The sequence below is a fragment of the Delphinus delphis genome, chromosome 8, assembly GCF_949987515.2.
Source record: "Delphinus delphis chromosome 8, mDelDel1.2, whole genome shotgun sequence".
Lineage (NCBI taxonomy): Eukaryota > Metazoa > Chordata > Mammalia > Artiodactyla > Delphinidae > Delphinus > Delphinus delphis.
Genome location: NC_082690.1, coordinates 58,827,160 through 58,840,315, shown reverse-complemented (window position 1 = coordinate 58,840,315; position 13,156 = coordinate 58,827,160). Strand labels below are relative to the sequence as shown.

At 40.6% G+C, this 13,156-nt stretch overlaps 1 protein-coding gene across 1 annotated transcript in view; it reads left to right on the top strand.

Annotated features, from left to right (window-relative positions):
• PAAF1 (proteasomal ATPase associated factor 1) overlaps positions 1 to 13,156 on the top strand; it is a 41,033-nt gene that overhangs the window by 21,414 nt on the left and 6,463 nt on the right. The window contains exons 7-10 of the mRNA XM_060018297.2: positions 3,851 to 4,045; positions 8,924 to 9,015; positions 10,141 to 10,256; positions 11,805 to 11,887. Coding sequence (XP_059874280.1) covers positions 3,851 to 4,045; positions 8,924 to 9,015; positions 10,141 to 10,256; positions 11,805 to 11,887 — 486 coding nt within the window. The remainder of the gene's footprint in view (positions 1 to 3,850; positions 4,046 to 8,923; positions 9,016 to 10,140; positions 10,257 to 11,804; positions 11,888 to 13,156) is intronic.

Below are 13,156 nucleotides of genomic sequence, written 5' to 3'. Positions count from 1 at the left end.
TGTAAGGCTCCTCTTTCTTTTATTCTTGTCACCTAAGAGTAAAGAGACCCACACTAGATGCCACTATGTTGTAAGTGACATTTTATTAGAGAGGGAGTGATAGTTTTCCACTCTACTTTCATAAAAAAGGAAAACTTCCTAGATGGCAGCTCTTTACTGAGTATTAGTTGAAATTTGTACACAGTTAATACCATTCATAGCTCCCTAGCCACAGCTATAGCATCCTGTCTTGGATACATATTTTTCAGAACCTTTTTTTTTTTTTTTTTAAGTTTGCATCACTTCCATGGAACTCAGCATTTTTAAATAGTGGTTGGAACTTCCCAATAAAGACATAAACAGATCTTTGATGGCTTAGTAAGAGTTGAAGCCCCTTCCTTATGTTCCTGTTGGTGATTCCTTAAGATTCTTGAAAGATCTAAGATCCTTTTCTAGCTAGAATGCTCAGTGTGTTATGGAGATAGAGTGGAAAGGTGGATTTTCTAAACTCAGGGTACTTTATGATTACAAAATATGTTGTAAATAAGAAACATAAAATAGCAACAAGATATGTTGCCTCCTTAGATCTGCTTCTGAGGGAAAGCCTACTTTTAAAAGCTTATCTAGGCTAACACAACATTGTAAAGCAACCACATTCCAATAAAAATGAATTAAAAAAACCAACATATAACCAAAAATAAATAAATAAATAAAAGCTTATCTATATGGCCTTTATCCAGTAGATATATAAGTACAAGGATTACATTTTATTTTTCCAACCACTGTAACCAGCTATATAAATTGTATTTAGTTTTTATTTTAAATTGGATATATTTGGAAACTTACCCTGTGAATTAGGTCCCACCTGAGAAAATCATATTTTATCAGACAGGCCCTAAATTGGCTACTTTTTAAATTTGTGGCATTTTTATGAATTCATCTTTTTTCTGAAAAAGGCTTTCAAAGTGAAATTTCCACTGAGAGTTGAGGCATGTGGTTAACTGCATGGCTCATCCATCACTTGTACCTTATACTGAGTTTTTGTAGAGTTTTTGTCAAGGTTTATATATCTGAAGTCATCTCATCTTGAGCAGAATGGGAGCAAGCCAGGGCACTGGTTTACTAAGTAACCTTTGATCAGGTACTCTTATTACTCAGCCTGCAAGTGTTTATTGGGCACCTATAATAGGATAATTAAATGGGTTTTAATAAAGCAAGTACTAGCCCTGCCTGTATCACCATAGGGCCAGACTCCCTTTCTACTCTACAGTCCTATGTTGTCACATGTATGCCCCTGAAACTCTTTATGTCCTTGACTGTCTCTACCTTTTTACACTGGGTGCTCCTGAAGCCAGGGATCATAGAAAATAGTCAGATAAGGGGTGACAAAGGGCTTCAAAAATCATAAAATCTGTGGACATTTTGGATATTATAACACTCTGCATCTTACTTGATCTTTTTTAGCAGGTGGTCCCCTGTCGAGGTATGGTACAGGGGCCCAGGAGATGTGTATACTCAGCTTCCTGCTGGGCTCCTCTAACACTGCTCTGGCAAAAGTGGAGCACTGGCTCACGCTACCTGTCTGCAAACAGGTGAGGTAGAAGCTCAGCTTCCCCTTGACCTTGCTGACGCCTTCCTGGTAGAAGTGGGGCACCATCTTGCATCACCTCAACTTGCACTACTTCCTTTCCTCCAAAGTGGGCTTGTAAGCTCTGTTTCCTGCTGACTGACACCAGGGGATGGGTTGGGGAAAGTGGAGTGCTACTTCCCTGTCCCTTATGTTTTACCTCTTTGCCCCATTGGTGCTGGGTGAGAGTAGAGGCCCAGCTCCCTGCTGACGGTACCCTGCTCGGCCTGGTCAGCGTCGCTGGGTGGGGGGAATTGGAGAGCTGTCTCCTGCTTCCATGGGGGTTGAGGTAGAAATCACTCCCTGTTCAGCCCCACTGACTCTTTGGGAGAGGGGAGGTAGCAGTTTTTCTGTTGCTGTTTGAGTAAGATGGTTATTGCCAAAAAGCTTTTCTGTACCGTTAGGCCACCCTTTTGTCAGTCTTCTGCCTAGAGGCAACAGACTTTTCTTGGAGTTGTTTGGTGGTTGTTTTTTGTTTTTAATTTGTGCCTTTTTTTAAAAATTAGTTCTATGTTAGAGGCTTCTGCGGTGTCCTGTCTAGGATATATGGGAGGCAGTAAGGAAATCCAGGGAATTCATTGCCCTGTTGTTCTTCAAGTCCTGAGGTCCCTAGGTGGACTGCTTTCTTCTTTACATCTTTCAGCCTTCTTGTGCTTGTTTGTTGTCTTATGTCCAGGTTTTTTTAGTTGTAAGGAGAGGACCTGGGAGCAATGGGACTACTCCATCTTGGCCAGATGAGGAGTCACTCCTTTTTTAAGATTAGTTCCCAATGGAAGCAGCAGGATCTTTTAAGACAGTGATTTTCACACTGAACTGTCTAGGATGTCTACTTAATTTTTGTTTAAAAAACAGTTTTTATACGACCCAGCAATCCCACTACTGGGCATGTACCCTGAGAAACTGATAATTCACGAAGAGTCATGTTGGGCTTCCCTGGTGGCGCAGTGGTTAAGAATCCGCCTGCCAATTCAGGGGACACGGGTTCAAGCCCTGGTCTGGGAAGATCCCACATGCTGTGGAGCAACTAAGCCCATGCACCACAACTACTGAGCCTGCGCTCTAGAGCCTGGGAGCCAAACTAATGAGTCTGCATGCTACAACTACTGAAGTCCATGTGCCTAGAGCCCGTGCTCTGCAACAAGAGAAGCCACCGCAATGAGAAGCCCGTGTACCACAACAAAGAGTGGCCCCTGCTCGCTGCAACTAGAGAAAAGCCCTAGCGTGCTGCAACTAGAGAAAAGCCCTCACGCAGCAATGAAGACCCAATGCAGCCATAAATTTAAAAAAAAAAAAAAAAAAAAAGAGTCATGTACCACAATGTTCATTGCAGCACTATTTACAATAGCCAGGACATGGAAGCAACCTAAGTGTCCATTGACAGATGAATGGATAAAGAAGCTGTGGCACATATATACAATGGAATATTACTCCGCCATAAAAAAGAAGTGAAATTGAGTTATTTGTAATGAGGTGGATGGACCTAGAGTCTGTCATACAGAGTGAAGTAAATCAGAAAGAGAAAAGCAAATAGCGTATGGTAACATATGGAATCTAAAAAAACAAAACATGGTTCTGAAGAACCTAGGTGCAGGACAGGAATAAAGATGTAGACGTGGAGAATGGACTTGAGGACATGGGGAGGGGGAAGGGTAAGCCGGGATGAAGTGAGAGAGTGGCATGGACATATATACACTACCAAATGTAAAATAGATAACTAGTGGAAAGCAGCCACATAGCATAGGGAGATCAGCTCGGTGCTTTGTGACCACCTAGAGGGGTGGGATAGGGATGATGGGAGGGAGACGCAAGTGGGAGGGGATATGGGGATATATGTATGTATACGTATAGCTGACTCACTTTGTTATACAGCAGAAACTAACACACCATTGTAAAGCAATTATACTCCAGTAACGATTTTTTAAAAAATTTTTTTAAAAAATAATAATTAAATAAAAAACAGCAGGTTCTAAAGCCAAAATAATAACTTGAAAACCACTGCTCTAGAAAACCACATGCCACTAAAAATTAAATCCAAAGCTTCTTTTCCATGTCTGTCTCTTGCAGCTAGTCATTGGGAAACAGGGACCCTGTTCTGTTTATTTCTGTTTTTCTGGCACCAGCCTGTAGTACATATCCAGTACTTGTTTGTGAAGGAATAGAGTCATTTATGCAGATATGTCTTCTCTGCCCTTGTAGTTCCTTTACTACCTACTCCATTTTAGGGTCTTTTTTTTCTCTTGTCAGGTATCCTGGATACAGCCATTGTTGATCGGGGGAAGAATGTGGTATCTGGTTCTCGAGATGGGACAGCACGACTTTGGGACTGTGGGCGCTCAGCCTGCTTGGGAGTCATTGCAGACTGTGGGTCTTCCATCAACGGAGTGGCTGTGGGTACTGCTGACAACTCTATAAACCTCGGCTCCCCTGAGCAGACGCCCAGTGAGTTGATAAGAGTATATGAGTTTATTTTGTTTCCTTATATTCCTTCAGTGTTTGCCTTAGTTTCTCCTTTTCTTCCTTGTTCTCTCCTGCTCTGTAGCTGGTATTTCCATTTTTACCATAAGATTAATATTTGTTGCATATCTACTATGTTTCTGTTGCTTTGGAATCTACAAAGGAAGTATATGTCACAGTTATTGCATTTGAGTAAGTACAGTTTAATTTAGCAGATGAGACTAATGCCTGTAAAACAGAGAACAATAAAATTTTGGCTGAAGTAACTTAGTGATTCACTTAATGCAAATATAATGTTTTTTTGGAAGAAGAGAGTGTTTTAGGTTAGTATAGATGAGAGATGTCACAAAAGAAGTTGAACCTTGAAGGATAGATTCAAGTTGAACAGACAAGAATGGGAAGGATGGGAGAATGGGAACTAGGGCAGGGATAGAGGTAGGGGCAGTTCACATTAAAATAGTGTGGAGGTAAAATTGACTGTTGGGTAGAGATATGCTTCTTTGGGCCAGAAGTTGGCGTAAGCATAGTAGGGGGAAATAGATGAGTAGAGTGAAAGCTCTGGTTGAGTCAGAATGATAAAGGTCCTAATAAGGCAGCTTGCATTCTTTTCTTATTTTCCTATGATTATAACATACTTGCTTCTCTGTTTCCATAGGACTATTTTTCTACCATCATCTCTGCTTCTCGTATTTTTTTTTTAAGAGGCTTTATTTTTTAGAGCAGTTTGGTCCACATGAAATTGAGCAGATAGAGTTCTTTCTTGTATACCCTTTGCCCACATACCTGCACACCCTCCCCTGTTATCACCATCCCCCACCAGAGTGGTACTTTTGTTACAATTGATAGACCTAAACTGACACATCATTATCACTCAAAGTTCAAGGTTTAAATTAGGATTCACTCTTGATGTTGTATATTCTGTGGGTTTGGACAAATGTATAATGACATATATTTATCATTCTAGTATCATGCAGATTTTTCACTGCCTGAAAAATCTCTTTTGCTGCACCAATTCGTCCTTTCATCCCCTATAACCTTTCGCAACTGATATTTTTACTGTCTTCATGGCTTTGCCTTTTCTAGAATGTTGCAGTTGAAATCATAAACTATGTAGCCTTTTCAGATTGGCTTCTTTCACTTAGTAATATGCATTTAAGGTTCCTGCATGTCTTTTCATGCATTGATACCTCATTTCTTTTTTTCCATTTATTTATTTATTTATTTTTAAATGTTTTTCAGGGGGGCTTTCTCTAGTTGTGGCGAGTGGGGGCTACTCTTCGTTGCGGTGCATGGCCTTCTCATTGCGGTGCATGGCCTTCTCATTGCAGTGGCTTCTCTTGTTGCACAGCACGGGCTCTAGGTGTGCAGGCTTCAGTAGTTGTGGCGTGCGAGCTCAGTAGTTGTGGTGCACGGGCTTAGTTGCTCCACAGCATGTGGGATCTTCCCGGACCAGGGCTTGAACCCATGTCCCCTGCATTGGCAGGTGGATTCTTATCCACTGTGCCACCAAGGAAGTCCTTGATACCTCATTGTTTTAAGCACTGAACAATATTCCATTGTTTTAATGTACCTCAGTTTATCTATTCATTCATCTACTGGAGGACATCTTGGTTGTTTCCAAGTTTGGACAATTATTAATAAAGCTGCTATAAATATCCCTGTGTAGGTTTTTGTGTGGATATATGTTTTCAGCTCATTTGGGTGAATTTTGCCCCTCACTGTGGACACACTGCAGGTACTCTCCTCACTCTCTTAAACTTCCCATATAGATACACTGTGGTCCAAGAATTAAAATGGTTGCGACTACCACATGTTGCCTGGCCCCTCTTTGGGAATTAATCGATTAATAGGAAGAGTATTTCCCAAAGTGTGACACATGTGCAGTGAGTGGTAAACAAGATCATTTCAGGCAGTACACATTTTTAATAGTTACATATTAGTGCACACATATCTCACTTCAAACCTAAGATTTCACAGATACTACTTAAAATAAGGTTGAGTTTTTTAAAATTTGTTGGTTTAAAGTAATTTAAATGAAAATATTCTTGTTTCCTCTATTTCCTCACTTCCCACTTTCTGTTCAACCCGGCCTAGGATGGTTTTTGCCCCAGCTACTTAACCAGCAGCAGCTCTTGTCGAGGTCACCAGTGACTCCATGTTGCATAATCCAGTGTTACTTCTCTGTGCTTATCCTTCCAAATTCTCAACAGGATACAACACAGTAAACTCTTCTCTTCAGGACACTTTTCTTTCTTGGCTTCTGTAATACCACACTACACTGCTTTTCTCTCTATCTCATTGGCTGCTGCTTCTTAGTCTCCTTTTAAAAGAAAACCATTTATTTATTTATTTGGCTGCGTTGGGTCTTAGTTGCGGCACGTGGGATCTTTTTTAGTTGCAGCATGTGGGATCTAGTTCCCTGACCAGGTTTTGAGCCCGGGCCCCCTGCATTGGGAGCGTGGAGCCTTAGCCACTGGACCACCAGGGAAGTCCCAATCTCCTTTTACATGTCTTCTTTATTCTACCTTTAAATATTGGAGGGCCCTCAGCTCTACAATTTCTCTCTTAGGTGATCTCATCAGTTCCATGACTTTAAATGTTGTATTTAAGCTGGTGATTTCCAAAAGTATATCTAAAGCATAGATCTTTCACTTGCATTTCAGACTCTATTTAGATGTCTAATAGACATCTTGAACTTATAACATGGAGTGTTTGATTTCCTCCCACCCCAAATCTGTTTTTCCCCATCTCAGTAAATGGCACCACCATCTTCTTGCTCAAGCCCAAAGCCTGAGATTCATTCAAGATCCACCCCCACCGTTCCTCATGTCCCGCATCAGCAAAGTCTGTCATCTCTACCTTCAGAATGTTACTCATTTTTCCACCTCACGTTCTTCCTCCAGCTCTCCCTTCCTCCTGCCAGCATCCTCATCCATTCTACCATCATCTGTTGCCTGTACTATTCTATAATCTATTCTCCTCAGAGGAACCATCATGGTCATTTAAAAAACATAAATCAAGGGACTTCCCTGGTGGTCCAGTGGGTAAGAGTCCGTGCTCCCAATGCAGGGGGCCTGGGTTTGATCCCTGGTCAGGGAACTAGATTCGACACGCATGCCACAACTAAGAGCCCGCATGCTGCAACTAAGAGTCCACATGCCGCCACAATGATCCAGTGCAGCCAAAATAAAAAAATTAAAATTAAAAAAAAGTAAATAAATAAAAAACATAAGTCATATCACTCTCCTTTGTCTCTACTCTCCTCTAGCAGCCTCCTTTTTGTATTTTTTTGTTTGGTTGGGTTTTTTTGGCCATGTGGGATCTTAATTCCCCAACCAGAGATTGAACCTGCATCCCCTGCCATGGAAGCATGGAGTCTTAACCACTGGACTGCCAGGGAAGTCCATAGTGGCCTCCTTTTATACATATGTTTGGCCCTCCATATCCATGGGTTCCTCATTCAGAACACAATCCACAGTTGGTTGAATCTGCAGATGTGGAACCTTTCGATATGGAGGGCCAACTCTGGGGACTTGAGCATCTGCGAATCTTGGTGTCTGCGGCGGGTCCTGGAAGCAACCTTCTGTAAATACCGAGGGACAACTATGTATTAAAATCCTAACCCCTTACCATGGCTTATTACAAATGCTTACACTTTCTAACCCCTGCAGTCCTCTCCAGCCTCAAGTCACACCACCCTCTGCCAGTTCCACTGTGTCCCAGCCATAGGTCTCTGTTCTTTGAGCACAACAGACTGCCAGCCTCCCGGCTTTTGCCTTCTTCTTCCCTTAAGCCTAGAATGTACCTCCCAAAACTTTTCACATGGCTGGCTTCTGTTTACCATTCATGTCTCAGTTGAAAAATAACCTCCATGAAACCTTTTTAAAATTGAAGTTTAGGGCTTCCCTGGTGGTGCAATGGTTAAGAATCCGCCTGCCAATGCAGGGGACACAGGTTTGAGCCCTGGTCGGGAAAGATCCCACATGCTGCGGAGCAACTAAGCCCGTGCGCCACAACTACTGAGCCTGCGTTCTAGAGCCCGTGAGCCACAACTACTGAGGCTGCGTGCCACAACTACTGAAGCCTGCCCGTCTAGAGCCCGTGCTTTGCAACAAGAGAAGCCACAACAATGAGAAGCCCATGCGCTGCAACGAAGGGTAGCCCCCGCTCACCACAGCTAGAGAAAGCCCACGTGCAGCAACGAAGACCCAACGCAGCCAAAAATAAAATAAAAAATAAATTTAAAAATAAATAAAATTGAAGTTTAAAGTTACCTTCCCCCACTCATTTTCCCACCATCTACTCCCTTTTGGTCATATTTTCCTGTTTTATTTCCTTTGTGGAACTCATCACTGTCTGAAGATATCCTACTTGTTTATTTGCTTATTTTACTATTTCCTATTTCTACTAGAATCTAGAATCTACTACTCCTTGAGAGTAAGTACCTTGTCCCTCAGTAAATATTTGTTTAGTGAATGGATAGATCTCATTTCCTTCAGACTATAAGAGCCTTGAGGGCAGAGACTGTCTACTTTGTTCAGCCTTGTACTCCTGCTCCAAGTATGGTTATCTTTCCATATTACAGATCTTAATAATATTTTAAAGTTGGGTTTATTGAGATATATTTTACATGTAGTAAAAGTCGTCCTTTTTAATTGCACAGTTCTGTGAGTTTTGACGAATATGTACAGTCATATAAACAATACCACAGTCAAGATATAGAACATAATAAATGTTTTTTTAATATTAATAAGTGAATCACTAACAGAATAACTCAGTAAACAGCCATCAATAGTTGTGCTTTCTGGGTACTGCCAGCTGATCAGCCTAGCCCATTATTGACATAGCTCATCTGTCATGCAGGCGAACGGGAGGTTGGAACAGAGTCGAAAATGCTGCTGTTGGCCCGAGAAGATAAGAAACTTCAGTGCTTGGGACTGCAGAGCAGGCAGCCGGTAAGTGGTTCCTCTAAGACCTTTGAACTCTGGGGCAACCTGGGTCACTCTGATTCTTGGAAAGCTGTTTTGAAAACATTTCTGATTTTTCTGTATGTTCACCTTTTGAAGAAGCTGCATGAGTGAGAGGCAGTACAGTATAGTGATTAAGAGCATGGGATATGGAATGAGGGCAACATTTAAATCCTGGTTCTTCCTAATGGCTGTGACATTGGACAGGTTACTTAACCTCTCTGAGCCTCAGTTTCCTCATCACTAAACTTGTCATAGTAGGATTTACCACATAGGGTTATGGGATGAGATTAAATGTCCTACTGCTTTGTGACCTTTATCAAGTCACTTTCCCTCTGGGCCTTAGTGTGCTGTATGTAAAATGATAAGGTTCTATAGATTCCCTTCTTCCTCTAAGGTAATGTGAAGATTTTCTGAGTAAAGGACTCATGCATTCAGGGCTCTAGATTAATTAATGACCAGAATATCTTTCGTAGAATTGAATTTTCTTCCTTCATTCGCTGAGGTTTTGCCAAGCAGACTCTGCTCTTAATTAAACTCTTGAGTTTCTTGAGATTTTCTAAATTTCTTTCCAGCTCCTGTCATCATCACCCAGACAGCTTGAATGATTTGGTTTGACCACAGGCTTTGTATTTTCATTTCATCTCATGACTTCAGTGTGCTGGTGATGTTTCCATTTTCAAAGTTTGTTCTGGGAACATCACTATTTTTGATCATATTACCTTTATACTCTGAATTTCCATGCTGGCTTTTACTTCCAAAGGGAAATCAGGGGTTTTTGTTTGTTTTGTTTTCTTTTTTTAGAACTTTCAAACTTTACTGATTGATCTAACACTAAGGAATAAATAAAAGTCTAATAGTTTGGGTTTTTTTTTTTTCAGGTACATGGGTGACTTGTGATTCTTTAAATTGCCACTTTGTTTCTTTCCCTTCAAAAGGTTGTCTCAAGTGCCTTGAAGCAAAACTTAAATGTGTGAATTGCAAGTGTTTGTCAAATGGAGGGTTGTGCTGAAAAGAGGGCAAAGGAGACTTTTTGGTTTCAAGGATCCCATGAGTCAATGTGTTAAGGGGAAATCGTATGAAACCTGCATCTTTGTCTCCTACTTGTTCCAGGTGTTCCTCTTTATTGGCTCAGATGCCTTCAACTGCTGTAGTTTTCTTTCTGGCTTCTTGCTGTTGGCTGGGACACAGGATGGAAACATTTATCAGCTGGATGTGAGGAGTCCAAGGTGAGTCACCATTTGTTTGCATGATGCAGGTCTTCTGTAGAGTGGAAATTTTTATTGGCTTTCACAGTGATTTAGTCTGGCATACAGATGGCTGTTGAATCAAGAGTATATTTTTCCGTTTATAAAGGTTTGCCAGTGTGAATTGTCTGATTGTTCTTATTATTCCTGGAATCACATTAAAAGGTAATTTGATTCATACTGTCATGATTGTCATGATTGCTTTGGAAATTAAGCTTAAATAATGAACTAACATTTCACTTACAATAATTGTGTAAAACTTTTCATTTTAAGGAGCTTAGTAATTTTCTTCATGGTATTAGATCTGGGTTGGCCTAAGATTGATCATTTTTAGTTCAGGTAAGCCAGCTCTGATTCTTTATTTGGCTGTGATCATAACCTATCTAAAATAGGCTTTATCCTGGTCTTAAAGATATCCAAAGGGAATCCACAACCTATTTGTCCCAGGATTTAACAGTTTCTACAATTCTGTCCCTTCCTCCTTCTGTTTCCTTCCTTTGTTCAACTGATATTTATTGAATGGCTTCTGTAGGCATTGGGCTTTGTGCAGGGCAGTGAAAAACAGGAGTAAAAAATAAAAACTTTGCCTTTGAGGCGTTTGGAGTCTAATAGTAAAGATGAACAAGTAAAAGACTGTTATGACGCAGTGTGATCAGTGGTCTGACAAGGCTATACACAAGAATTTGAGGAAACATCGAGAAGGAGAGGGAAGAAGGTGAGACTGCTTCTCCAAGGAAATGAGGCTTTAATTGGATCTGGTCTAGTAGAAAGTTACCAAGTAAAGAAGAGAAGGACCTGCCTTAGGTAGAATAGCCTATAGAGAAGCATGAAGGCATGTAAAAGTATGGCACTTTAAGGGACCTCTGTGTAGTTTAATATGACAAGTATGTACCCTGCCGATGGAGCAATGATGAGAAGTGATGCCAGACAGGAAAACAGGAATTTGCTTAGAAAGGACTTACATACCCTCCCAAGGAGTTTGGACTTTATTCCAAGAGCAGTGAAAAAATTTCAGCTGAAGAATGACTAGCTTATACCTTTTCTTCCATAATTTAAGTTATTTTAGTTTTGTACTTGTTTTTGCCTCCATGGAGATAGGGAACCTGATTATTGTTATAAAGTCACATATATGTAATTGATTCTCACCTTCCTTTTTCATTTTACAGAGTCCTGACAATTTTAATATTTCACAATTGTCTTAATTCTGTCTATAAGTAAAACGATTAACATATTGTTAACATTGTTATCTTAAACCCTTGTCAGGCGTCCCCTAAAAACTGGAAATATCGGTGGTAACTTAGTTAATTCAGCTCAATAACATGTTTAGATTCACTCCAAGGTGGTTTTGAACAGACTACCTTGATCTACCATTCAAGGATTTTGCCAGGAAAGAAACCATATGAATGTTTAATTTCTGTCCACATTTGTCCTTTGTGCTGTTATGCCGTTAGTGCTGTATGTTGAATATAGTCAAACATTGCTTCTGAAGGAAAAAAATTGTAAAATTGCCCCATTTATTCTGAATCCTAGGGCTCCAGTACAAGTCATCCACAGATCAGGAGCACCAGTTATGTCCCTGCTGAGTTTCAGAGACGGATTCATTGCTAGTCAAGGTGGGTCCAGGGCCCAATTGAGGGAGGTGATTTTATATAGTTCAACTAAACATAGGTTTAAGTTCCTGGTCTGTGGCAGGGATAGGCTCATAGTCCTACACGATTCTTTGGCGTACTGTACTTTTTACATAGTGTTTAATACCCTACTTGTAATTGTCTCTGCCCCCTCCAATTTGAGCTCCTTGAGAGTAATGACTGCGCTTTATTCATCATGTTATCCCCAGCATTTAGTTCAGTGCCCACTATGTAGTTGGTGCTCAATAAACATTGTCCGAGTAAACCAGAAATCATTGAGAATTCAATAACGAATCAGTTACTGTCTCTGCTCTAAAGGAGCTCACAGTTAGTAAGACAGACAGACAGACATGTGGACATGTGATTGAATACCGTTTGATAAGTACTGCAGCAGAAGACTATATGGGAACATGGGGAACAGCTAACTCGAGTGGTAGGAATGCTGCTGGGATGTCTTCATGGACTGGGTGATGTGTAATCCAATAAATATTTTACCAACTGGAGATGTAAAGATGCACATTGAAGGCCAAGGCTATAGTGTGTGCAAAGTCATAAATAAGTGAAGCGGGGCAGAAAGGAGGGATCTATCATTTATTAGGTGCCTAGCATGCAGTAGGTACTGTGTTTGATGTTTTATATGCATAGTCTGGGTAAAGTGAGTACCTTGGTGTAGCCAGTACAAAATATTTAGAATGGAGTTTGGGAGTGGGGTTGGGGAAAATACATGGAAGAAGGTGTCCATTAAGGGACGCTGAATCCTCATAGGAATGTGTAGGTGAGGAGGACTGGTCTATAAGCCTGAAGGGACCACCTTATGTGAGTATTTTGGTGTATCAGTTAGGATGTTTTTGGCTGTTAGTGACAGAACACCCAACTGAAAATGGCTTCAGTAATTAGGAAAATGTACTACTTCACTTAAGAAGACATTCGGGTTTATGATGGCTCCACATTAGATTAATTTAGTGATTTGAAAACAAAGTCAACAGAGAGACTAAGAAAAGTTAACTCAGTATGGTATCCTGGATTGCATCCAGGACGTTAAAGACTGGTGAAATCCAAAAAATTATAAATTAAAACTGGCCGAGGGGCATATGAGAACTTTTTCAACTATCTTTGTAACTTTTCTGTAAATGTAAAATGATTCTAAAAATATTCTAAATTAAAAAAAATGAATAAAAGCTTTAACAAGGGAAAAAGAAATAATATCAAGAACCCAGCTTTGCTTCATCTTTTGGCACTCTCCTCCCTAGCATG